Genomic DNA, 26592 nt, shown 5'->3' on the forward strand with positions numbered 1-26592 from the left:
ATACTGAATCCCTGGGGAGTGGCCCTAGCTGGGAGGAGTGTGATTCCACTAGCCCGCCAAGCTGGCTTCTCACTTGGCTTGGCGATGGCCACATAGACCCAGCTCCAGCTCCAGAGCCATGCTAAGCTTGATGGGAGGGTCTAGTGAAGGTGCCCAGGGACCAGTTCTCTTCCGCCCCCCTCCTGGGAGCCTGGCTTCACCGCAGGCACACCTCAGAGAGCTTGCTAGTTTGTGTCAGGAGCGAATGTGGCAGCGAGAGCCATTTCTGGCTCCCCAGAGCGTTTGGAGGTCATTTGCAGGGACCCTGGTGACTAAGAGGCCCTGGTGGCACTGTGGGTGGGGCGGTGGCCAGTGACTTCAAGGTCAAGGTCTCAAATCTGTCCGTTGCTCCAAGGAGAAAGATGAGGCTTGCTGGGAGTCAGACTTGACTCCAGGGCGGGTGGGTTGGGGTCCTCTGCGGAGCCCTGGCGGCGGGCGGGCGTAGCAGGTGCTGGGGGCCTTGCTGAGCACATCGGAAACAGCTGTCCTCCACAACGCATGTGCTGGCTGTGCCCTTGCAGCTCGCTTCCTCCATGTGCAGAGACAGATGAGGGCAGGAGAGCAAGGCCAGGGACTGACATACCGCTGGGTCTCCACCTCAAGTTCATGTTGAAGCTGGAGACACATCCGGAGGAGAAGGTGGCGGCTGGTCACGCTGGGCACTGGGGACCTGGAGGGCAGGCCTCCCCTGGCCTGTGAGGTACTGTCAGCTGGAACCCACTTGATGGCAGTGCTAGGTGGTGGGTGCTCCCCGTCGTGGTGAGCAGCGCTGGGGAGGAGGGGAACCATGTTGGGGAGTGGGCTCTGGGTGTTTGTGTGTGTCTTGGCGAGAAGCCCCTGGCAGGAGTAACAGAGTGAACTCCTGGAGGGCAGGCTACGGGAAGGGTTGTTTGCTTTGAGAACACCTGGTCACCTGTGAGCCTCAAGGCGTGTGCTGGACTGGTCTGGAAAGGTAGAGGGTTTAAGGACATCCCCCCCACCCCCAGCTATAATGTGGAAGCACAGGCCTGTCAGCCTGTTGACCAAAGGTCCATGGTTCAACCCCACTACCAGCACCGCAGCTGTTTCCATCAAGGCAGTAGCCAGGAAGAGCCTGCAAGCAGCTCTGCCCTGCCAGCCGCAGGGGGTGTGTGTGTGGGGGCAGGGGGGTGTCCCTGGCCCAGGGCCATACCTCGGGAGGAGGGCAGTGGTCCGAGGAACCTTGGGTCTACTGGGACATCTGAGCGGAAAGGCAGGTTTGCCATCTACCTGCTGACACCAACATTGTGCCCCTGACATGCCCCCAAGGAGCCCTAGTGGTGCATGGGTTAAAACATGCGACTGCTAACCAGATGGTCACAAGTTCAAACCCACCAGCTGCTCCTCTGGAGAAAGATGAGGCTGTTGTGTGTGCCTGTGAACTTGGCAACTTTAAGGACCGGGGTGGGGGGGGGCATGGGGCAGCTCGGCTTTCTCAGACAGGGGGCTGCCAGTCAGCAGTTTGGGGCTGGGCCTTGCTGACCCAGCTCTTAGGGTCCCTCCTGCCTTCCTCAGTTTGGGATACTGGCCCGCAGACCCTCCGGCTCATGTCCGTCTCCCCCAGCCCCCATGAGTTAGGTGGGGGCCTGGGTTACTGCTGCCAAGTGGTTTCATTCTTAGAGCAGCTGCAGAGGGTCACATGTTGGGCCGCTGACCACACGGTTAGCAGTTTGCCCACCAGCCACTCCACTGGCGACAGAAGAGGCAGTCTGTCCTGTAAAGACTGATGGCCCCATAAAGCTGCTTGGAGCTGGAACCACCCATGGCGACGTGGTTGGGTTTGGGGGCCCAGAGTAGCACTGTAGTGTAAAGTCCAGACCTGTGACTCTGTACCCTATTCCAAGAGCCGCTGGCTGGGTGGTGAGTTCGAACCGCCAACCTTTCTGGGGCAGTGGAGCACTTTAATCACTGTGCCTGGGACACAGTCAGGGGCTGGCCCCTCTCCCAGGGAAGGCCACCTGTCATTTTCCATAGAGCATTCCACCCTGCTACCCTGTCTTGGCCCCTGGGCACAGGCCCCCACCCATAGTCACTGCAAGGGGTGCAGAGGGCAGGGTGCTGACCCCTGAGGCTGCAAGGAGCTGAGAGGGACTGAAGGTGGGGGGGGGCGTTCCTTGTGAAGGTGAGGATCTGCGTGTCTGCGTGCCTGGGCAGCCAGTCAGCCCAGAGCATGCTCAGCAGTGTGTGTATGGGGTGGGGAGTGGGGGTGGGAGGGTGGCTCTGCCTGGGCAGGAAAGGACACCGGATTGGTGAGGTCCAAGCAGAGTGGGGGGTGGAGAAAGGTGTGTGGGTGGGTGAGGGGTTGAGAGGTACATAGGGGGAAGGATGGGAGGTGCTGTGAAGGAGTTGGGATCCTCTAGGAGTGTTCTTGCGGGGCGCAGTAGAGATGTCTGCAGGGGCAGGGCCAGTGTGTGTGTGTGGGGGGGGGGCTCTGCTGCAGGGGGTCCGCAGGGCAGGAGGTGGGGTAGGGGTCTGGGGGGCGGTGCCAGCACGGAGTAGTGAGGGAGGAGGTGCTGGGCGGAGAGGCTCGCGGTGGGGGTGGGATGTCCTGAGGTGGTGCCGGTGAGAAGCGGCGGCTCAAGGCGGGAAGGGGGCTGGGGGCCGATGAGGGCGGCCGTGGCGCAGAGGACGGGTCCCAAACGGCTGATCTTCGGGGGCGTGGATGCGGGGCGGGGGCGGTGCCAAGAGGGGCGGCCTCTCGCGGCTGAGGACCAATCGCGGCTGCCCGCCTCCCGGTGTTCCCACCCCCGCCTGGCCCCCCGCCCGCCCGCCCGCCGTCTCCGCTGCTGCCGCCTCCGGCCTCCGCGCATCCAGGTACGCCGGGGGCTGGGGGACCGGTGGTGCGGCGCGACCCCCAGCCGCGGTGGGGCACTGGGCCCCTGGGCCGGACCTCGGGCGTCCCCCCATACCGAGCCAGGGGAGGAAATTTGGAAACCGCAGGAAAATGTCTTCCGGCCCCTGTGGGGTTTCGGCGCTGAGGTGGAAGCTGGGCCCGGGAAGGGGAGGCCCCCATCCTGCTCCGTGGCGGCGGCGGGGATGGGGATAATCCCGGGCCGCTGTCACTCTTCCTGGTCCTTGCGGGGTTCCGACGCTGGAATCCCCATCCTGGTCTTTGGAGGGTCCGGCCTGCTGTCGCTCCAGACCGACAGGGAGGACCGACAGGGGGCGGGGGGCGGCTCACGACCTGGGCCCGGGGTCTCTGCCTGGAGCCTAGCCCTGAGGGACTACATGGGCTTCTGGGTCTGGGAGGTGGGGAGCTTGGCCCTGCCTGAAGGGGGGTCGCCAGGCTGAACCGGCTCATTGTGATATAACGCCTGCGTTGGGGGCGCAGACAGCGTCGTCGGAGCGCACCGAGCCGGCCATTGTGCCCGCCTTCCACCCTCCCAAGGCCCGGAGTCTGGGCTTGGATTCTGTCCCTTCCCTTTGTGGCCTGTGGAGCGGGTCAGGGGGAACCCGTGGCCACAGTTGCTGACCTCACCCCCACCCGCCCGCTCATGGAGAATTCCTACGGGTGGGTCTGCGGGGGTGGGGGGTGGGGGTATCATGTCCCTGCCCCCCTCCTACCCTGCCCAGGGGCCTCCAAACCACACTCCCAAATCCTCACCTGGGAATGCGGTGGACTCTTCTGCATTCCTGCACGGACCTGTTCTGAGATAAGGCTCCGTGGTGCCTAGGAGACCTGAGACCTGAGAGGACCTGACTCTGAGAGGACCTGACTGGGAGGTGGGCAGTTCAAATCCTCCCAAGGGCCCTCAGAGGAAAGGGCTGCCAGCCTGGCCCATGGACAAGTCCCATAGGGAACCCTGAGGGGCACAGTCCTGCGGTGACCCCTCCCCCGTCCCCTCAGTGGCCCTGGCTCCAAACTGACCCCTCAGGCCACTGGCTTGGTTGTGGGTTTTAAGACCTATATAAAGGTCCATCCAGGAGCCCAGGTGACATAGTGGTTGCAGTTGAGCCAAGGTCAGCAGTTGAAAACTACCAGCCGCTCATCGGGAGAAAGATGGGGCTTCCTACCCCGGTGAAAATTCCCAGGATCACTGCGAGTCGGCATCAGCTCTATGGCAGTGATTTTGGGTGGGGAAGACGCACGTTTTCCAGACAGGCATGGATCAGGGCTTCGCAGCACGCTGCACCACGGCCCTGTCTGTCAGGACCAAGGACGGCTGTCTCCAATTGCATGGGGGAAGGGGCTTCCGAAAAGCTTGCAGATGAACGGATTTCACTGCCCTTGAACTCCACGTGTCCCAGCTGTCCCAGCTCTCATGTTTGTATCATGTATGCCTGTGCGACGCAGGGTGCTGGCCACCCCAGCCCAGTGGGCCCTCGGGCCTCAGCGCCCTCCTTCCTCCTGTCTCCCTGAACAGGAAGGACAAGGTTGTGCTGACCATGACCTCCCCCTGGCTGTCGGAGGACGACGAGAGCCTGAAGGGCTGCGAGCTGTACGTTCACAGGCACAGCATCCAGCAGGTGCTCCGAGAGTGCATCGTGCACCTGTGTGTCGCCCAGCCCGACCGCCCCATGAAGTTCCTGCGCGAGCACTTCGAGAAGCTGGAGAAGGTCAGTCGCTGTTCTCAGGTGCCCTGGGAAGTCCTGCTTACCGCTCCCCCCCAAAAACAAAGTCATGCCATGAACGACGCCCCGCCCCTGCAGCCTGGGGAGACCAGGCATGAACTTGGGGCTGACCTCGCCAACTCGGTGTATGGGGTTCATATGGGCCACACCCCTTTCTTTTCCTAGGTGACTCTGGGCCCGCCATCTTCAGAGCTGAAGGTATTCCAGGGTTTTAGGCCAGCCCCCCACCCTCACCATCCCCCTGGGACTCCTGGGGTATGGGGGCAGAGACCAGGCCCAGTTAGGGATACCATTGGCGTTTAGTTTGGGTAAAGGTGACCGCTGTACTTGCTAAGCTGGGAGGGGGGAACACATGGCAAAGTGCATCAGAGGCTCTGCCGGGGGTAGGGGTGGATATGTGCCTGCCCCAATTGTCTGCACACACATGAGCTGAGTGTGCATGAGTGAGCAAGGGAGTGCCAGCTCTACTTTTCTGAGGGCCCCGCCCTTGCACCACATGCATGCATGCAGACACACACGTGCACACACATGCTCCGCACACACACTCCATCCCTCTGTGACTAAGACCACTGGCCTCCTGCTCTGGGTCTCCTTGTGGCTGAAGCAGTTGCTGAGAGGTCAGCTTCTTGGGGTCCCTCTCTCCCTCCCTCCCTGCTACTCCTACTCTCATTTCCTCCGGGGCTCCAGTGTCCTCTCCATGGCTCCTCACATGACTGTCCCTGTCCCTTCTCTCATGGGGACAGGAAGGGAAGGTGGTGAACCAGCTAGGCCAGTCCCTCTGAGTGCTAATGGGGAGGCTGGCGGTGGCAGCGCTTGCACATTGCCCTGAATTCTGCTAGGAGCTGCGGTCTCAGGAAGCCCCAGGGCAGCTCTACCCTGCCTTACCCAGCAGCTCCCAGTCCGTGCCAGCCAATGACTATGGGGCTGAGAGTAGTAGCAGCCACCTAGTTTCCACTGTGTGTGTGAGTGTATGTGTATGTATGAATGTATATGTGAGCATGGGTGTGTATATGTGTGTGATTGTGCACGTGTGTGTATATATGTGTGTGTATCAATGTGTATGTGTGTGCAAAGTGTGTGTGTATGTGTGTGCGTGTGTCAGGAGGGGCGTACCTCAGGGTGATGGTCTGGGGCCTTCAGTGGGCAATGACCGCCAAGGAGCAGGCTTGGGCAGAGTGGGCGGGAGGAGCCTGAGGGAGCAGGCAGGTGGTGAACTGAGAGCTTCAGGGAGAGACTTGGGCGACAGATCAAGGGACATGAGAACAACAGCTGGGGCTGGAAAGCTCAGTAGTGGGGGGTACGGGGCTCAGAGAAGCCACTGGGGGGAGGATTTACAGAAGGAGGGCTGTCACAGGAGGCAGCAGGCTGGCTCTGGTAACTTGTGAGATCAGCGCAGGAGGAGCTGGTCTCCTTCATAACAGGAACAGCAAAGACACAAATAGAACACGAGGTGCTGGGGTGTGTCCCCCGTTGCTTAACAGCAGAAAAAGGGATGCCTGCACACAGCACAAAACCTCTCAAACTATGAGAGGGCCAAGCCCCACACCCCACACCTCATACCCACAGCCATGGGTCCATTCTGACTCAGAGTCCTGGAGGACAGCGTGGATCTGCCCCACGGGGTTCCCAAAGGGACCTCTGGTGGCAGGTGTAGTGGTTATGCACTGGGCTGCTAACAGCAAGGTCGGCAGTTCAAACCCACCAGATGCTCCATGGGAAAAAAGATGAGGCTTTCTACTCCTGTAAAGAGTTACAGTCTCAGCACCCACAGGGGCGGCTCCGCCCTGTCCTGCAGGATTGTTGTAATAGTCCTCGAGTTGATGGCAGGGAGTTGGGATTTTTTTTGGGGGGGTACGGGTTTCCAAGGAGCTAAATTTTTTTTCTTTAGATCATTTTATTGGGGGTTCTTGCAACTCTTGTTACAGCCATACATCAATTGTATGACATATTTGTACATATACTGCCATCATTGTTTTCTAGACATTTATTTTCTATTGAGCCCTTGGGATTGTCTCCTTCCCCCCCCCCCCCGCCTCTCCTGGCCCCTTGATAGATTATAGATTGTTATTATTTTCATATTGCACACTGACTGCTGTCTCCCTTCCCCTCTGGTTTCTGTTGCTCTTCCCTCTGGAGGGGAGGGTGTGGTTATGTGCCATTCATTGTGATTGGTTCCCACTTCCTCCTCTTCTATCCCTCCCTTCCCCTACCCTTTTGGTATCTCTGTTCCTGGGTTCCATGTGTCGTGAACTTTCTCTCTTGTCTAAACCTGTGTACATACTCCGGTTCAGTCCAGAGTGGGAAGCAGCACTGGGGTCATGACAGTGGGGGGTGAGGAGGCCTCAAGGAACCAGAGGTACCAAGGGTCTAAATCTTTACAGCCTCATCTTTCTCCAGTGGAGCCACTGGGTCTGAACCTCCCACCTTTCGGCTATCAGCTGAGAGCTTCAACACCACTTCTTTGATTAAAGCACAGATCGTGAAAGCTGAGGTGCTCCTACCTGCCCCACTCCCTGCCCCCCCCCACCCTCCCCAAGGCAGCCTGTGGCCCTTGCCCTCTGATGATTCACAGAGGAATTCTGTGCATGTCAAATGTGGTGCTATGTCCTCTGTGTCCCTGGACCTCAGGCTATCCGTGCAGGTCTACGCCTGGCTTTTGCCCCCCACCCCACCCCCTTGCCAGATGGGGAACTGCCTGGAGGCTCATCTGAGCTCTACATTGGTGTGTGTAAAACTACCCCTCCCCCGATAAAATGGCTAATTGGAATTAACTATGGTACAATTCACGGACTCAGTTAATTTTTTGGTGTATACTCTTAAGGATTTTGACAAATGCATAGAGTTGTGTAATCATCACCCCCTAAAAAACAAGACAAGCTCACGCTACTGAGTCCATTCAACTCATAAGGCCCCGTGGGACAGCGTGGAGCTCACTGCCTCTGTGGGTTTCCATGATGGTCACTGCCACAGCAGACAGCCTCCCCACCGAAGAGCGGCTGGTGGGTTTAAAGTGTTAACCCTGAGCTTAGCAACACAATTCCTGGCCCACAGGATGCCCCCTGGCTCTTCCTCTTCCACCGCCCTCCTCAGATTCTCTCTTGCCCTTCGAGGGCAGCTCCGGGTCCTCCCCTTCGCCCCCTGTGTTTTCCATCGCAGTCACCTTGCATTCTAGAATGTTCCGTGAAGGGACTTCTATGCCTTCAAATGTGACCACCTCAAGATGACACATTTGCATGTGTGTGCTTTGGCATTTGTGTTGTTTCCAAATTTTGGGTGTGAGGTGTGCAGTTACCAAAAAAAATCTGCAAATATAGATTGTGTGTGTGCGCTTAGGTTTTTACTACACTAGGGTAAATGTCTAGGAGTGGTTTTGTAGTGGTTACACACTGGGCTGCTAACCATAAGGTCTGTAGTTCAAAACCACAAGCAGCTCTGAGGGAGGAAGATGAGACTTTCTACTCCTGGAAACATTACAGTCTGGGAAACCCAGAGGGGCAGCTCCACCCTGTCCTGTAGGGTCATTATGAGTTAGCACTGACTCGATGGCAGGGAGCTATTTTCTTCCTTCCTTCCTTCCTTCCTTCCTTCCTTCCTTCCTTCCTTCCTTCCTTCCTTCCTTCCTTCCTTCCTTCCTTCCTGGTTTTGCCTTGACTGATGGTATTGACTCTTGCCACCTATGTTTTTGGTGAAGTGTCTGTTCATCGTGCCTTTTGCCGGTTTTTGTTATTGGGTGGTTTGTTTTCTTACTGCAGAGTTTGAGAATTCTGTCTCCGGGTATAGGTCATTTGTCAGAGATGTGCTTTGCAAACAGGTCCTTCCGGTCTGTAGCTTCTCCTTCCCACTCCCCGTGCTATTTGTGGGGAAACGTGTATAACCGGAAGAAGCCCTCGGGGCTGGGGGACGTGTTTCTCGTGTTGCACTGAGAACACCCCCCACAGAGGCTTCCGCTGTCTTCAGGAGCCAACTGTGGGTCTCCCTCTGGCCTTGGAACCCCAGGGCTCAGATGCCTGTTTGTCTGAGCACTGACCGGAAGGTTGGAGGTTTGAGCCTATGCCCAAATGCCTCAGAAAAGGGCTTGGGGGGTTGCTTTCAGGAATTCAGTCTCTGGGAATGCTGGGGAGCACAGAGCCCCTCGGACGGACACAGACACAGTCGCCGTGAGTCAGAATCCACTGACAGCCGCTGGAAACGAGCTTCTGGGACAGGCTCAGAAATTCTCTCCTTGGTCTGTTGGTCTCTCCCTGCACCCGACAGCAGCTCTCGGCCACCATCCCTGTGCTCATCTGAAAAATGTGACAATCTTAACGATTGGCTTGTGTCCTGCAGCCTTGTCACCAGCTCTGGGGTTTTCTGTGACAGCCCTGTCTGCGAATGAAGAGCTGCTTTCTCCTCACTCAACTCTGCAGGCCTTTATCCATCTGTCTGTCTGTCTGTCTGTCTGTCTATCTGGGTCTCTACTGACCACCTTGTCTGTCTGCCTATCACTCCTCTATCTGCTCTCTCTGTCTTACAATGACACGTGTCATTAAAAGACGGAAACCTTGTAGGCTGACATCCAGGACAGGAAGTCATACCTGGGAAGGCAGTAGGCCACGGGAAGGCTGGCGTGGGTGGTCAACAGAGATTCTGAAACTTTCTCCTGACCCTAATGGAGCCAATATGCAGGAAGAAATGATGAAGGCCAAGAGCTATCTCAGAGGGCAGCCCAAGGAGGCAACGCGAGGCCTTGCTCGTCGTGGGGTACGCAAAGGGCCGGGGTTGAGAGGGGCAACAGAGGAAGAGGCCCAGCTCTTGTTGGCATTTCTTAAAATAGTTTTATCGGCCTGTACTTCACAGATCATTCAATGCCATCTCCAAATGGTACAAGGAGATCTGCGGGCTCATCCCCACAATCCACCTCAGCGTATGCTCCTCTCAGCTCATGTTGTTAGCACCTCACTTTCCCCACTGTCCCCTGCTGGCCCCCATCCAGCGACTGTCTCTATAGCTCCACCTGTCCTGGGTTTCATATGCAGAAAAGCACACACAACACGAACAGGAAGCCAGCCAAGGACAAATAAGCATCCTCAATGATAATGCCGCCACACAGACATGGAGAAAAACCAGAAAGAAAGCAGAGCATATTAAATCAGAAACAACCTCTCAAATGAGTCAGATGATGGATGCAATGATACACTGTTACCTTTGAACCCAACTACATCGGCCATAATTGACTTTACAATGTTCTCTGCCCAGTGGCAGTTCTGTTCACATCCTTCAACTATGGTCAGAGGCTTAATTCATGTGGGGACCCTGAAAATGGAGTTGGGGCTTCCACTGCCATGAACAGGATCCCAGGAGGTGCAGTGGTTACACGTCGGGCTGTGTTCCTCATGGTTGGCAGTTCGAAACCACCAGCAGCTCAGGGAGAACCACGGGACTTTCTATTCCCATCAAAAGTTACAGTCTCGGGAACCCACAGGGGGCACTGTGAATCAGTGTTGGCTTCTTGCTGGCGGTGGGTTTGGTGTTGGGGCATTAGTTTCAGTTCCGTGCTCTTACCTGGAGGCTGTTGGATCAGATGCAATGGTAGGTGAGGTGGGCTTCCCTCTGAGAGGAGGGACCCTCAGACTAAGCTGGGCCCCTCATGGTTTGGGTTTGGTTTGACTGTCATCCGTAGCCTTTTGCAACCCCAATTTTCACAGTGCGGATATCATTCCCTCCTTCAGATTTGAGTTTTATCATTGATCATCCTTGGATCACATAGGCTGGTTTGCTTCTTCCCTTTGGACTTAGTTGAGCCTGATTTAGGTGGTTGCTGGTTTTAAGACCAGCCTTTAAGACCCCAGACCCTACGCGTTCTAATGTCTGGGCACCATCTAGTTTCTTTACCACACTTACTGGTAGCACCTGTATCTTTAGTGATCTCTTCATGTGGGCGAGTCCCGAAACCCAGCTTTTCTTAAGAGGAAAGAAGTGGAGAAAAAGATGCATTACCTTCAGTGGCAGTATCGAAGGATGCTGTGGAAAGGATAATGAATAACATGCAACCAGAAACAGAGTCACTGCCTTTGAGTCGATTCCAACTCCGCCCCATTGAACAAGGCAGGGAGCATCAAAAGACAAAGAGAGTCAATGTACCAAAGACAGTTGGCATCCAACATTCTAGGGGGTAGCAGTTGACCCAGAACCTGTGCTGTTGACAGCAGTTCAAGCTGCCCTGAAGGCGGGGGTGGTAGAAGGCATCCCTGTCGTATTCCAACCTTAAGTATCATTGTACAGGATGTGTTGAACAGATTGGTAATTTATGTGATTCCGCCCCCCCCCGCCCCCTCCCCCATTGAGCACTAGCTAGAGATTTGTCAGTTTGGTCCATGAACCAGCTATTGGTGTCATGGACTTTGCTCTATTATTGTGAATGACTTTAAAAAAACAAAAACAAAAATTTATTGCGGCACAGTGAAAAACTGGAGACCACATAAATATCCAACAGTGGTGAGGGTTGAGTACATAAATTATTTCATCTATGTACAACACAACAGCATTCTGTTAGTGACCATAAAGAGGGATATAAAAGAATGCTTAGTAAAAACCAAACCAAACCAAATTCACTGCCACCAAGTTGATGTCGACTCACAGTGACCCAGTAGGATAGGGCAGTTTCCAAGACTGTAACTGCTCCCCGCAGTAGAAAGCCCATCTTTCTCCCCTGGAGTGGTTGGTGGTTTTGAACTGCCAAACTTGTGCATTGCAGCCCAACTCATAACCAGACACCACCGGGGCTCGTATGTAGGAAAATAGAAACACATTAAAACTGTATTGTGCCTCTGTATCTTTCTAACACCAAGTTTAGATGTCCTCTCTGACACCCTCTGCCAATGCAACACTTTTGATCCAACCACTTGGATAAGCATTGGGCAGCGACCTGCAAGGTTGGCAGTTGAAGACCACCAGTCAAGAGAGAAAGACAGAGCTTTCTAGTTCCACAAATGCCTACAGTTTCAGAAACTCACCAGGGGGCAGTTGTACCCTCACTATGAGTCAGCATACAACTTGAGTGTATTGCGTTTAGCTTTTGAAAAAGCTCATCTTTCTCCCTGACAGCAGGTGGTGGTCTCGAACTGGTGACCACTGCTACTGCAATGTCTAAGCATGATGCCACTAGGGCTCTCGCCAGTTCCCCTAAACCATGGCATTTCCACAGTGTTTGGAATCTTTGTGATTCATGGAGTGACTCCCAAACATGCTAGAACAGTGGTTCTCCAACTTTCCGAATGCCATGACCCTTTCATACAGTTCCTCATGTTGTGGTGACCCCCCAACCATAACATTTTTGTTGTTGCTACGTCATCACTGTCATTTTGCTACTGTGACGGATTGGGTAACCCCTGTGAGAGGGTCGAGACCCATAGGTTGCAAACTGCTCTAGAGGTTATGCTAACAAAGTGGGGATTGCTGGGTGGGAGGTAGCCAGTCCCCCAAAACTCACTCTGTTATCAGTCTGGCACTAGGAAGGGGGGGAAAGGTGATTGGGAACTGAGTTAAACCAAGGGCAAGGATTCTCCCCATCATGCCCGTTTTCCATGCCCCTACAAATCCTGGACTCGGAAGCTTAGGTGAGAGGCAGAGTCACCTGGTTGGCGCACGTCAGGTGAAGTATCTTTAGGACGCTACAGCACTGTATTTGAGATCCTCTTACAAACTGTTTGGGAGCCCTGATGGTAGAGTAGGCTACGCGTTTGGTTGCTACCTGCAAGGTCAGTAGTTCAAAACCACCCGCCGTTCTGTGAAGGAAAAATGGGCTTTCTACCCCTGTAAACAGGTACAGTCTCAGAATCCCACAGGGCAGTTCTACCCTCCCTGTAGCGCTGCCAGGCACGAGCTGGCATCGGCACCAGGCAGTGAGCTTGGTTCCCGTTTGTGGGATGCTGTGGGGAAAACGCAGCGTGTGACCCACAAGCACAGTGCAGGGTACACAGAGGTCTCGTCGCAGGTATCTGCGTAGAAGGCTCTGCTCAGACCAAAATGTTAAGAATATTCATCTCTTTAAAAGCAAAACAACAAGACCCCACCACTGTAGGCTTGACTCTGACTCACAGTGACCCGAAAGGATAGAGGACCCCTGTCCCATAGGTTTTCCAGGCTGTCAGTCTTAGCAGACTGCTACATGTTCCTCCTGTAGAGCAGGAGGTTGGTGTGAATGACCAACAGTGGTGAACAGTGCTGTGTGTAACCACTGTGCGCTCCAGCCTCATCTCTCCCTAACTCACTGCCACTGAGGTGCTGCTGACTCAGCTTGCTCAGAGGACAGGGAAGAACTACCCCTGTGAGTTTCTGAGACAGCACTCTTTTTTTGTCTCTTATAAACCATTGTATTGCAATTTCAGAGTTATTTCTCATAGTGTAACGTCTGGAATTTAAAGCACCGGTGTGGACACTTTGTATCTAGATTCTTTAACAGCTAATGTGTCTCAGTTAACAGAGAGCTCTTAAATCTTCTGGCACTGCAATCCATATGGCTTCCCTGACATTGGTAATCGTTGTCTTAGAATGCTGACTCTCTCCATGTGATTTTCTTCATGATTTTCCCATTTTTATTTATTTAAAAAATCATTTTATTGGGGGCTCATGCAACTCGTATCATAATTCATCCATCCATCCATTGTGTCAAGCACATTTGTACATTTGTTGCCATCATCATTCTCAAAACTTTTTCTTTCTACTTGAGCCCTTGGTATCAACTCCTCATTTTCCCCCTCCCTACCCCACCTTCCCTCGCTCCCTCATGAACCCTTGATAATTTATCAATTATTATTTTGTCATTATTTTAATAATTATAAATTATTATTTTGTCTTACACTGTCTGATGTCTCCCTTCACCCACTTTTCTGTTGTCCTTCCTCTAGGGAAGGGGTTATATGTAGATTATTGTGATTGGTTCCCCCTTTCTACCTCACCATCCCCTTCCCCTCCTGGTATAGCTACTCTCAATATTGGTCCTGAGGGGGTTATCTGCCCTGCAGTCCCTGTGTTTCCAGTTCTTATCTGCACCAATGTACACATCCTCTGGTCTAGCCGGATTTGTAAGGTAGAATTGGGATCATGATAGTGGGGGTGTGTGAGTGACTTTTGTGTTTAGTTTTGTTGATTTCTGCCTCCTGGTGCTGTAATTATCATTTGCACGTTTTCTAACATTGAGATGGTTGGCTGGACACAGTTCATGTCCGGCAGCACTTGCCCTCGAGGACTGCTTCACTGTGGTCGGTACATGGGCTTTTGAGACAATGGGCAGTGATGTTAGATAAATTCTTCAGATGGTGTCAGCAGCACCTTCTTTCTGTTCTGTTTGCTTAACTCCCTGCCAGTCACACACAACACCCCCCCCCCCCCCCCCCCCCCCGCCGTGCGTGGTACTCAGGCTTCCATCTTTGTTTGGTCTTCATTGTTTTGTAGTTTAAAGGTGATCTCAGGGATTAACATTTTAATTCACGATTCAAGGAGCACTGGGACTCTTTCAGACTCTACCAGTCCAGGAAATCTTGCGCCCCACACATATTAATATGCTATATTTTTATTGCATTCAGATTGTTTTCTGAGTCACCTGAAGCATTCTCTTGTGTCACTAGTTATTTAGAAATGCTTTTTTTAGTTTTCACTTTTGGACATTTTCCACATTGGGGGTGGGGGGAGGGAGTCTTTACAATTTAATCCCATTACAGCCGGAGAATATACATTGTATGATTTCAGTATTTTAAAATTTGTTAAGGTGTGATGGCTAATAATGTGATTTATCTAGGTTAATGCCCCATGTGCACTAGAAAGGAATGTGTATTCTTTTGTTGGCTAGGGTTTCATCCCTCCCTCTAGGTCTAGTTGCCTGATGTACTGCTTCAGGAACCCCAGGGGCTGAGAGGGGACTGTCCTGAGGGGACCCAAAGGAATGGCCTGGACCAGAGCAGCCAAGCAAGCAGCCTATGCCTGTAGGGCTCCATATCCCGATCCCAACTTGTCACCTGCTGTCCCTTAGTAAACTGTGCTACGTGGCTGTAAGTACAGACTATGGAGACGCAGAGTCTTGTGGCAGAACTGGTGACAACCCCAGAGAGAGGAACTGTGTCCGGCCCCCACCTCGGGGGCATTGGTGGGCGCAGGGGGAGCCCGGTCATTTCCACCGTGACCCCATTGTCCAGGGTTGTAGACACTCTTTCCCTTTATAGCTGTATGTTGAAAGACAGCTTCTTAAAGACAGACAGCCTGTGGTTGTTCTTCCTTGAAAAATTCAACCTGAATCTCATCCCCCCTTTAAATTGGTGTGTTCAGATCATTTAAATATATTTTTAAGAATAGAAATGCTGGATCTCTCTCAAAGGCACATGTCCCCCTCAAGGCAGACTGTTCCCGTGGAATGTCATTCTTGCTTCAGCCCATGAAGGTGGAGGCCCGAGCATCGTCACCTTTGCACTTGTCCCTCATACCTTTGTGTTTCCCATTTCCCTCCTTCTTGTTTGTTTGAGTTTAATGTTGACTTGTCTGCTGTCCCATTGACTGTGGCTTTCAGAAGTGCTATAGGCATTGTAATGCATGCATGATGTCAGATAGTCTTCCTCTAACTCGGACACTTCACGGAGGCATAATGGACATGTCACACAGCTCAGCAGTCCAATCATGTTGAGGGGGTGGGCAGCCATCACCGCCCTCAAGTCGTCGAAAGGCTGTCTTACTTCTTTTGCCCAGTGCTGACTCCCCACCCCCATACCCCCTCCTGTGCATGCTGTGCCCCCCTCCCCCGCACCACCCGCCCCCCCCCCACCGTGCTTACTAACCTCCCCACCCTGACTGTCTTCATGGATCCACCCATGACTTCCTGGAACAGAAAAGCCTACAAAAGTCAAAAAGCCAAAAAGAAGCCAGCAGCAATTACCCTGTAAACCAGAGAAAAACAATCAGAAAGAAAGCGGAAAGTAGTTTTAAAAAGCAGGATAAATTGAAAGTGGGTCAAAAGGCTGCTCGCACACATGACAAGGTATCCCATTCCACTCTCTGCACTTTCTGTCGGATGGAAAGGCCCGGCAAGTGGATGTGAGGGCTTCCCCTCTCATCTGTAATGTTCTGCAAACTGGGCATCACTCCCTCCTCTGGGTTCGGATTTTATTATTTACTATCTGTGGATCACACAGGCTCATGTGCATCTTCAGGTGGTCTATTTGAAGTAGATTCTTTACCATTGTGGGTAAAACAAACAAAGGGGCCGCAGACGTTAGTGGGGAAATTTCATGACCTTTTAATGGAGTTTTTCTATGAGTTCTTTGAAGCCCCCTTTGTGTAAGCGTTCCACCATGCAGACTCCGTAGCCTCTCCTTTTGTGGCCTGGTGGCGCAAGGGAGATGTGTTGGGCCGAGAGCCGCATGGTCAGCAGTGGGCAACCATCAGCAGTTCCCGGGAGGACTGGGCTCCCACAACCCGCCGGGGGTGCTGAATCAGCAGGGTCCATGGCAGTCATCCTTTTGCTTGTTGCTGTCACGTGTCCACACCGTGTCCTTTGAAGCCCTCCCTTGAAAATGTTCCCATGTTTGCTTTTAACCCTAATATTTTAGATACTTACTGGGGCAGATGGGTGAGTGTGCGCTCAGATCGCTCCCATTGCGATGCTCTGTCCCGCTTCCTGAAGCCTCCATCTCGCTCTGGGATGATTTCATTGGTCAGTAAGTTCTGGCAGCCTCTCCCCAGCAGGCAGGCGAGGTTCGGCACGTGGTGGACGGACTTGACCCGCACCACTCTCTGAGGACAGTGCTCCTCTGTCTTCTTCCCGGAGGGAAACCCGCTCACGTGGACACACGCCCACACGTTCACATACACGCACACTCCTCCTTCCACACCCAGGAAAGGGATAGACGACTGCTTGTATGTTTATGTACATGTGTACACATAGATGTGTGTGTTTACAAACATACAGCATTGTAAATAATTCTAAATATTGCTTTGGTTTTTTTAAAAAAACAAACTTCACACAACCATTTCTTTGTACAACCACAAGCCCAGTGTCATTAAAACTGTACTTATCCGGTGAAGTAGGTGTTCTGGAATCCACGGAAGGGATTTGGATCCCTCTGTGTGTTGCTTCAGGTGCTGCAGAAAGCTCTTTCTGTGTGTGGTTGTCAGATCACACATTCCTGGTTTGCTCGACATGCCGTAGGCCTTAGACTTAACACGGTTCAGGATTATCACCACCCACTGCTCACTTCCCCCACACGGTCACATTCCAAAGGCCAGGTGGTCATGCGAAGATCAGCTGTATGCAGAAACAGAGGACGGCCACGTCAGATTAGAACTTAGAGGGTGACTGCATCGTCACATCAGGAGCAAACCACAGAGAACTTTGACCCAGCCAAGTCCCTCACCTCACACCTCAGCATTGGTGAGACTCTCGGACGGACGTTGTTAAGGCACAAAGTGGTCAATAAGGCACCAGGGTCATAGATGCAGAATGACAGATGGCAAGGTGGTCGCTAAGTGAGGAGTGGGTGTGTCAACACCTTGTGTCATTCATCATCACTGTCATGATGGTGACCAGGGGGTCGGCTCCTGGCCGTGGCTTCTGCCCACCAGTGCTCCGGGATGAGACGCCTTCCATAGGCGTCAGGGAGTCACTTCCCATTCACTGCCATGCTGCACGAACAGTAACAAAGCACCGCTGCCCATAGACTTCCTCAGGCAGACTGTCAGCCTGGGTGTGTGTTGGGAGGATGGGGAGTGTGTCGCTCCTGGCATCTCAAATACATGCAGGGCCCCAATGGGGCTGCGGGGGTGGGGGACAGGCAGGTTTCAGTGGGAAGCCCTTTGGACCCCACCAGCCAGCACGTTGTCAGACACAGAGCAGCCAGAGGGGCTCCTGGTTCTCACCATGAGGATACACCTTGGCTGCAACCCTGACCAGACCGTGACGCTGGCCCAGCCGGCGGCGTGCCCACGTGGGGTACGGAGGGCTGACCCAGTGGCTCCCTGCCCCTGCCCTAAGAGCCGTCTTGCCCTCGGGCTCCTGGCTTAGGAATCAGGCTGCCTCCTGGTATCGCAGGCAGTATGTTGGGCTGCTAACCACAAGGTCGGTGGTTCAAACCCACCAGCCCATTCTGTGAGAGAAGATGAGGCTGGCTGTACTGTAAAGATTCAGTTTTGGAAACCCACTGGGGGCAGTGCTATGTTGTCTCAATTGACTTGATGGCAGGGAGTGCCAGTATTAATGCGGACAGCTGTCACCGGGTGTCCTCACTCAGTGTGTCTCTTGAGAATGCCACGTTTCAAGTTCCCAGGACCCATTTCGACACCTACCTTCACAATAGATGTCATTATTATTTTTTTTCCAATTTTGCGTTTTATTTGTTTCGATGCATTATATCCCTAGAAAAAGAAGCCCAGGATTTTCCCTCCCGTGTGTTTTTGCCTGGCTTCCTCATGGTCCATGATGCTGGCGGAGGTCGTCAGCACGATGAAACCGAACTGCCGGGAAGGGAGCAGGTTGTTCTGCCGCTTTTCTAGATCTTTGAACTGCACGTCAAACCTAGGGCTGATCACTCCGCACTTGTTTAATGTGCCTGTGAGGTTCACTACAATTTCCCAGCTCTGTGATCATCAGTGCTTTCAAATTCACCAGTGTAGCCATGCTTCATCATCACAGTTAGAAACCGGACAATGACCTTGGAGCACGGCCTAGTGAGAACCTGGCGCTTGCCTCTCTTCTTGGCATTATTGATGCTCTTGAGAGCGTCGGCCAGGACATTCATGCACACCATGGCGGCACGGAAAGCGTCATTATTTTCTAAAACCAGTGGGCCAGGATCTCGTCCAAGTGGCAAGCCTGGCATTTCCTGTCAGAGTTCCTGGTTTGGACGGGAACAGTCTTTTCCATCTGCATGCATGCGTGCTAGGGCTTCGTAAAGCGGGCCCCTGACTGATGAACTCCTCCCACTGTGCAAGGCAGGGCACATTTCGGGTGTGTCGCCCTCTTCCCCCTCCCTGCGGGGTGACACAGCCAGGGATATAAAAAGGCAGGCAGTCTTTGGTGCTAGGGACTGCGGGCCCTCCTGGGGGGGCCAGGCCTGGGGCGTTGTCATGGTAACAGGAGAGCTTGGCGTTTCCGTGGAAGCAGGCTCTGTCTGCGTGTTCTCAGCCCACAGATCACCCACAGCCCCTCTCTGCCTGCCCCCTGGCACCTGGGACATCTCACCCAGGCACTAGTGATGACCCAGGGACCCTGGCTGCCATCCCTGGGTTTCTGACAGCCCAAGGACCTGTCTGGGCACCTGCCTCCCTTCTGTCCATTGTGAAGCACTAGGGCAGGGGGCAGAACATGGCCCCAAGATGAGTGTGCAGGTAACTCGGGTTCTCACCTTGGGGCAGACACTTGGAGGAGTGGTGGGCGGGCCTTTATCCCAGCCTCCCAGAGGGATTGCGCTGGGCTTGGGAGTCTGAGCTTTGCTAAGGGACTTGAAGTCAATGAAGCCATCCCCAGGGCAGGGCCACACCTCCAGAGCGTCCCTGGCCATTGCTGAGTGGGTTCTGCCCACAGTGACATTTCTTGTCACGGCTGAAAACCATTGGGGCTTATCCACTGGGGGTGGGGCCAGATACTCCTCCTAATGACTTTCCAGTGGCGACGTCTAATTCTGGGGGAGGGTCACCACAGTAAAGACTGGGAGGCCACAAGGATGATGAGACAGAGCCGTCCCCTCTGGCTCTGTGTGGTCACCACCTGGAGAAATGGTGTCAGCCCATGGTGTGGGCATTGGTCCTTACACTGGGGCACTCCTGTCCAGTGACAGTCTGTCCCAGGAGCCCAGGTCGCAGGGGGCTGGTCATCCCCAGGGTCTACGCTTCATGCAGATGCTGTGAGTGGAATTTGCTCCTTCCCGGCTGGAGACCTGGACTCGACTCAATCAGGGACGCTTGTGATTGGGCTTGGGAGACCTGAGTGAGGCTCTTGGGAGACTCCTTCCTGGGTCTCTGGATTCTGCTGGCCCCTGACCATCCTTGTCCCTCCTCCTCCACCTCCATCACTTGGCTGTCTGCTTTTCTGCCTCTCCTGGGACACTCGCTGCATGTAAATCCATTCCCTCCCCGGAGGCTCTCACAAGCACACACCCACGCACCCTGATCTCCATCATGTCTGCCGGAACCCTGTTCCCAAATATAGTCATGTCCTGAGGTTTGAGGGGCGCAGGGTAGAACAGAGGCTGCACGCCAGGCTGCTGACCACCAAGTCCGCAGTTGAGAACCACCAGCCACTCTGTGGCAGAAAGATGGGTGCCCACAGCCACAGTCTGGGAATCCCACAGGGGCTGTTGTGAGTCGACCTGGGGTGGGTTTTGGCTTCCTCCTGGTGGGTTCCAGTGGCAGAGACAGCTGATGGGTGGGGGTGGGGGCTGGGGGAGGGCCTGGAAGACCCTGAAATGTACACATTTTTAAAGATCATCTTATTGGGGCTCTTACCGCTCTTATCACAATCCATCCATCCATCCATTGTGTTGATCAAATTTGTACATATGTTGCCATCATCATTTTCAAAAATTTGCCTTCTACTTGAGCCCTGGGTATCAGCTTATTCCCCCCTCCCCCACCTAAGGGCTTTATAATTCACAAAAAAGAGCGGTGGTTGCGGGTGAAGCAAAGTGAGGAGGATTCCAGCCACCGGAGAACTCCCAACGGGTCAGAGAGCTCACCCCGAAGCGCAGGCAGCAGGAGGGGGCGTCCCATGGACAGTCCAGCTGGGCCCTCGGCTGACTTGCCCCTTCCAGGATAAAGCCGGGGTGTGTGCATGGGGGACTGAGTTGAGTTCCTTGTACAGGTCACAAGTCTGGGCCCCCTTCTGCTCATCAGACCCCTGAGGACATACAGCCTGGGGCCTTCACGGGCCCCACCTCTCTTGCCCACCGTCTCCCGCCCACTGCATATTTGTAAAGCCAACTTTTAATTTGAGTGGAGCACCACCTCACATGCTCCAAACCCACATGGCCTTTGTGCGGGCATGTGCCTCGCAGCGCCCCTGAAGGACAGGGTGGGAACTGCATCGTGAGCTTTCCAGACTCAGACTCCCATCAGGGAGTCTGTGCAGAAAGCACAGCGACCCCTGGGGGTTTCCAAGACTGTAACTGTTGACTGGGGTAGAAAGTCCAGTCTTCTTTAGGAGGAGCTGCTGGTGGCTTTGAACTGCTGACCGTACAATCTGCCCCACCAAAGCTCCGGGAGGAGAAAACCCGTCTTTCTCTCCAGGAGTGGCTGGTGGTTTTGAACTGCCATTGTAAGACATCACCCCAAGTCAGACCCTGCTGAGGGCAGGCATCTCTGCGAGCCTACTGCCCCCTAGTTGTCTCTGGTCTCAAGCCAAGCCACATAGTCTATGAGCAAACCTACGGAACCAACCCTGCCCACCCCGGTCCCAGGTAAATGTGAATGGCGACAGGTGTGAGAGCCTGTCTTCCTTGAAGCTCTCAGGCCCCAGGATGGTGCTACCTTAGAAAGTCTTCCCGCCCTGCCCATCCCAACATCGAACCAGCTGGGGAAGTTCCCACCCCAATGTGCACGTGTGAGGGGATATGGCTGGGCTGTACCTGTGTGTGGCTTACCTCTATTTAAAGGAAAGGAAATAAACTTGAAAGTTATTTGTCATCATATGCCCAAAAGAAACACAAAATTAAAATATTTGTTGCCAGGCTAAAAAACCCCACCTCAAACCCCATTCTAGGGGAAAAGGATAAACGTGGGGGGCGGGGTGGGGGAGGGAGGGGATGCAGTGGAGCTGGTACCGAGGAGTTGAAGGAGAAGACAGCATGCTGAACTGAGTGTGGTGGCAACTGTGCAGCACTGCCTGATGGGATTGAACTGTGGATTGTTAATGCTATCAGGAAGGCTCTCAATGACGTGATGGAAAGTGAACACAAAACCAAACTTCAGGGGTGGCGTGCTGCTTGGTCCTGCACTGGTGTCAGGATCCGTCCTCCTGGCTGAAGTGGATGGCCAGACCTTTCTTCCTGGTCTGTCTGGGTCTGAGGCCCACTGATGGCTGCTCAGCACTGCAGCAACATCCCTGGTTCCCTTGGCAGACCGGGAGTGAGTGTGTGCGCCGCGCTCACAGTGCTCTGCTGGGAATGGAACCTGGGTCTCTGGCATGGAAGGCGAGAATCCCACTGTGGCCCCCTCATTCCTCACCTGGAGACCCCAAAAGTACTTCCTCCCTTACTGCTGTGATGTTCTGCGACAGACATGCCACCAGGGGTGGCTTTACAAGCAGAGTTGGCTCTCCTGCAGTTTAGGGGGTAGAAGTCCCAATGCAGAGTGCCTGCTCTTGGGGAAGGCTCTTTCTCTCTTGTTAGCTCTGGGGGAAGACTCTGTCTCCTTTCAGCGTCTGTGGGCCTGGCATTACGTGGAGTCCTCCATGAATATTGGCATCCATCTTCACCTGAGTTTAGAAGGTCCCTGGCTCAGGGACCCCAAAGGATGCCCTCTGCCCTAGCTCTCCCCTCTCAGTGGGACTCAGCGCCCTCTGATCTGTGCTCTCTCCTTCAAAGGAGATCCACTGAAAACACCCAGCCCTGTCGGTTGTGCTCTGTTGCATCAGCAGCTCGGAGGGCGGTCCCAGCAGATCAAGTGCAGGGTGATCACATTGGATCATAAATGGAACATGATTATGCAATACCACGACTCAGGGATCAGCTAGGCTGACACTCTAGGACTTCTGACCCTGAATGGCAACCCCCCTTCCCATCCCCCTCCAGGAGGAGAACAAGCAGATCCTGGCTCTGCAGAAGTCCAGCTCCCAGTCAGACTCACGCGAGGAGGAGGTCTCACCACTGCCTCCCAACCCGGTGGTGAAGGCTCGCCGCCGCCGTGGGGGGGTGAGCGCTGAGGTATACACAGAAGAGGATGCCGTCTCCTACGTCAGAAAGGTGAGGCCCGCCCCAAGCTTGGCAGGGACCCTGGTTCCTCCTCTGCTTCCAGGCCTGTGGGTGGCACATGGATGGGACCGGGAATGGATGGATGGACTCACATGTGTGGGAAGGAGGGTCTCCCAGTGGAGTGAGCTGCTCTCTCCATTTCTTTCCTGTCAGTGTCTGCGGGGGTGCGGGTGGGGGAAGTTCCTGCTCCCCACTGACATTACCAAACCCCTCTAGACTCTTATTAGAATGTTTCCTTTTCAAGTTGGACCCCTCTGGGCAGGGGAGCAGGGCTGGTCTATGAGCCCCTCAGGGAGAGCGGGTGCAGGGCTGGGTCGGCCTTGTGGTGGCCCCATTTCTTCTGGGCTTCATGATCCTCTAGGTTGGAGCCTCTGTCCCATCTCCGAACCCCATGAAGCCCCTAGTGCCTGCTCTCAGCTCCGGGGATAATGACTGCACTGTCCCTAACCACTCATGTAGGACATGGTCTACCTGACTACCTGTCGCCACGTGGGACAGCCTCCCACCCTCCCTTGTCCCAGCCCCACACTCAGAATGGGGCCTTTCCACCCTTCAAGCTCCTACAGCCCTGGGTTTGGGGTGCTGGGTGGGGACGCACAGCACCCCATCTCAATGCAACCAGATCTGCACGCATAGCTCAGTGACCCAGGTGACACTCTTCAAATTGTACAGTTGTTCCCACCCTCCTCTGCCCAATGAACTAGACCTCACTGCGCCTGGGACAGCTGTGCTCATTGCCCCTGCCATTTGATCCCCCAGAGACAGTGCTGAAGAGCTCAGTGCTCGAGGAAGACATGCTTTTACTAAAGTGGTATGGGGTTTTAAGGAGCTTTTAGGAGATGTCTAGGGGCTAAGGTTGGTAGGTGATCTCAGGGCAAAAGTTTGAAGAGTTCAGCTAGCCTCTGTGGCTCCAGAGAATCAGGAGTGCATGAGAATTTGAAATTCTCCTCTGCATCCTCCCCATTTGACCTGGAATCTTCTGTGGCCTCTTTGATGAGGATGATGAGTCCAGGAGCCAGGCACCATTTGGTTTTTCTTGTCTCCTGGGGAAGGTCGCTGCTCACGGAGGCAGTCACACATTCAGCATCCCCGTTCTGATTCTCCGTCCTCTGCTGCTGGGGCTTGGGGGCGTGTTGAGCTTTTAAAGCCACCGGTACCGAGCTAGGGGTTGAACTGAAGCCCTCAGCACACCATTGGGCCAGTTAAGTGGGCCATCCAGGAGATTGGAATCCTAAACTCCCAGCCCATGGCACCCAGTCTCAGACGGCATCTGGTTGAACATGGCAGCTGCAGCAGCTGCTCTCGCTTTTGTTATAAATATGTTCATACCACACCCTTTCCAGTCAACTTGCTGCCGACTCACAGCTTACTGGCAGCAGGTACCGTACTGGCTACGCAACCCTGTCTTTTCTCCATGTGAGGCTCCCCACCCAGTTAGCCCTCCTACCGCCATCACCACTAAGGAACTTTGGTCTCTACACTTGCCTTTTCTCACCTTATTAAACAGGAAAATCATACAATGTTTGTCCTCTTGTGATTGATCTATTTATTTCACTCCACCACCTGGTAGCATTAAGACTTCTTGTCTCCTGTAGACCCAGGGGTGTCCCTTTGTGTGTAGGGGCCACATTCTGGGTTTCTGTCACCTGCTGGTGGTCATTCGGGGCATATCTGCCTCTGGCTACTGGGAGCGATGCTGCCTTAGACAGCACTAGAGTCTTGCTTCCAAGTCTTTGGGGTTCACACCCACGAAAGACTCTAGTTCAGTCTTTTTGGAGCTGTGACACTGTTTTCTGCTCCAGTGAGGGACAGAGTGGCAGCTTCTCCATGTCTGGCCAACACCAGATCTTTTCTTTCTGTGTCACTCTGCTTTTATCTTTGTCCCCGAGTGGAGGGAGACACATACTGGTTTGACTTGCATCTCTCTGGTGGTCAGTGGTACAGGACATCTCTTTGCTTTGCGGCCATTTTTATATCCTCTTTGGTGGGATGGGAGAAAATGGGGATGTCTACTCCGGTAAACAGTTACAGTCTCAGAAACCTGAAGGGGCAGTTCTACCCTGTCCTGGAGGGCCACTATGAGTCAGTATCACTGGCCATGGGTTTGGGTTTTGGTGGAATGCAATGTCTGATCCAGTCCGTTGCCCATTTTATGATTGGCTCATGTATTTTTGCTGTTAGGTTGTTCAGTGTTTTAGGTATGTATCCACCCGTAACATCTACATGGTCATATATATGTGGTTAGAATCTTACGGTTTTCTGAGATCCTCTCCCCTTGTCATTGTTTTGGTCAGGTTTTTGGTAAAAAATGTTAAACATTTTTACGAGGTCCCATTTGTTTGTTGTGTTTCGTCTCCTGGTGGTGACTCGTTGAAAGCCAGGACCAGCTGCTTTGGCCACTGGTTCTTCTAAGATCCCTGCGGCTTCAGTTTGCCTGGTTGGACCCTTACTCCATAATGACCTTGTTCCGGTGCCTGGTGCTAAGTGGCAGGGGTCTGTTTCACTTTTCTGTGTGTGGAAACCCATTTTCTGTGTGTGGACTGAGCATCATTGTCCAAACTCAGTTGGCCATAGTTATGTGAGTTCATCTCTAGATTCTGGTGTCTCTTTGTGCCAGGCTGTTTTGATAACTATAACGTTGTGGTGTGTTTTCAAATCAGGAAGTGTGAGCCCTCCTCCTTTGCCCTTCTCTTTGAACTTTGCTGCAGTTATTCGGGGGCCTCTTGCCATTCGACATGAAGTTGGGGATTTCTCTCAGTGACCTTCTAGGATGTACAGTGACCCTGTGGGATGCTCAGTGACCCCACAGGGTGCTCAGTGACTCCACAGGATGGCGTAGGCCTTCCCAGTAGGGTTCCAAAGGTCGTCAATCTTTATGGGTGCAGAATGGCACCTTTCCCTCCCATGCAGGGGCACAGGTCAGCAGTTGAATCCCCTGCACCACCACAGGGCCCCTCGTGGAGTCGAACCCACCCAAACCAATTCCACGCCGACTCCCAGGACTCTACGGGACAGGGTGGACCTTCCCCTATGGAATTGGCTCATGTGCTTGAACCACTGACCTTCTGGCTGGAAGCCCAACATGTGACCCACTGCCCACCAGGCTCCTGTTTGTCGGACCAAACCCAAGCCCAAGCTCTACCATGATGTCCACCTAGAGGACAAGGCAGAGCTGCCCTGTGGGTTTCCAAGATGGTCACTCTTCAGGGAAGTAGAAAGCTCTGCTTTTCTCCCAGGAGCACCTGGTGGCTTCAGACCGCTGACCTTGTAGACCACAGCCCCACGTGTACCCACCAGGCCTTCTTGTCTGTGGGGCCAAGGGGTCCTGTTCTCCATCCTGCTGCCCGCCCCATCCTTCCCCACTGCTCTGGCCTTAAGGACCCGGCAACCCAGACAGACACTTTCATCAGACGCCCCTGAAGACAACAGGGTCTCGGATGGAGTCAGGTGCTGGAGGCTGTCCCACCACCTCAGGTTCAAGCCTGGACTGTGCTGCCTGTGCTGCCCCAGAGGCACTTCTGGGCCAGGGCCTGACCTCTGTGGTCTCTCTGCAGGTGATCCCCAAGGACTATAAGACCATGACAGCGCTGGCCAAGGCCATTGCCAGGAACGTGCTGTTTGCCCATCTGGACGACAACGAGAGGAGGTAGGGTGGGCCAGTGGTGTCTGGGGTCCTGGGAGGGCAGGCAGGGCTCCCTTGTGCTTACTCTCAGATGGACGGGAAATGAGGGTGCGTGACCATCACGTCAGAGATTCCGCTTCTCCGCAGGGCTGGTACCCGCCTCCCTCTCTGCCCCACAGCCCCTCCCTAGAGACCAAAGCCTCTCCCAAATGTCCCATCCATGGAAGGGACAGAGTATCCAGTCATTGAGACAAGTACAGTGCTTGCTCACTAGTCTCTTTCCACCACCCTGTGCTGCCGACTCTTGGTGATTCCCCCAGCCTGTGCTGACAGCCCTGGTGGTAGACAGGGTGACACGAGTCAGCAGTTCAAACCGCCAGACTGAGACTGTGCAAGCAGAGACAGCCCCGTACCACC

The 26592-nt window shown here is 54.0% G+C and overlaps 1 protein-coding gene and 1 pseudogene across 1 annotated transcript in view; one reads left to right on the forward strand and one right to left on the reverse strand.

The window, feature by feature from the left end:
• The first annotated feature begins 2822 nt into the window (after positions 1 to 2822).
• The window catches only part of PRKAR1B (protein kinase cAMP-dependent type I regulatory subunit beta), a 90423-nt gene continuing 66653 nt past the window's right edge, over positions 2823 to 26592 (forward strand). Inside the window, exons 1-4 of the mRNA XM_075527642.1 lie at positions 2823 to 2871; positions 4422 to 4614; positions 22374 to 22544; positions 26108 to 26199. Of these exons, the coding sequence (XP_075383757.1) occupies positions 4444 to 4614; positions 22374 to 22544; positions 26108 to 26199 (434 nt within the window). The 5' untranslated portion in view covers positions 2823 to 2871; positions 4422 to 4443. The remainder of the gene's footprint in view (positions 2872 to 4421; positions 4615 to 22373; positions 22545 to 26107; positions 26200 to 26592) is intronic.
• On the reverse strand, positions 18004 to 18395 carry LOC142422423 (small ribosomal subunit protein uS8-like; annotated as a pseudogene).

The sequence above is a fragment of the Tenrec ecaudatus genome, chromosome 12, assembly GCF_050624435.1.
Source record: "Tenrec ecaudatus isolate mTenEca1 chromosome 12, mTenEca1.hap1, whole genome shotgun sequence".
In the NCBI taxonomy this organism is placed as follows: Eukaryota; Metazoa; Chordata; class Mammalia; order Afrosoricida; family Tenrecidae; genus Tenrec; species Tenrec ecaudatus.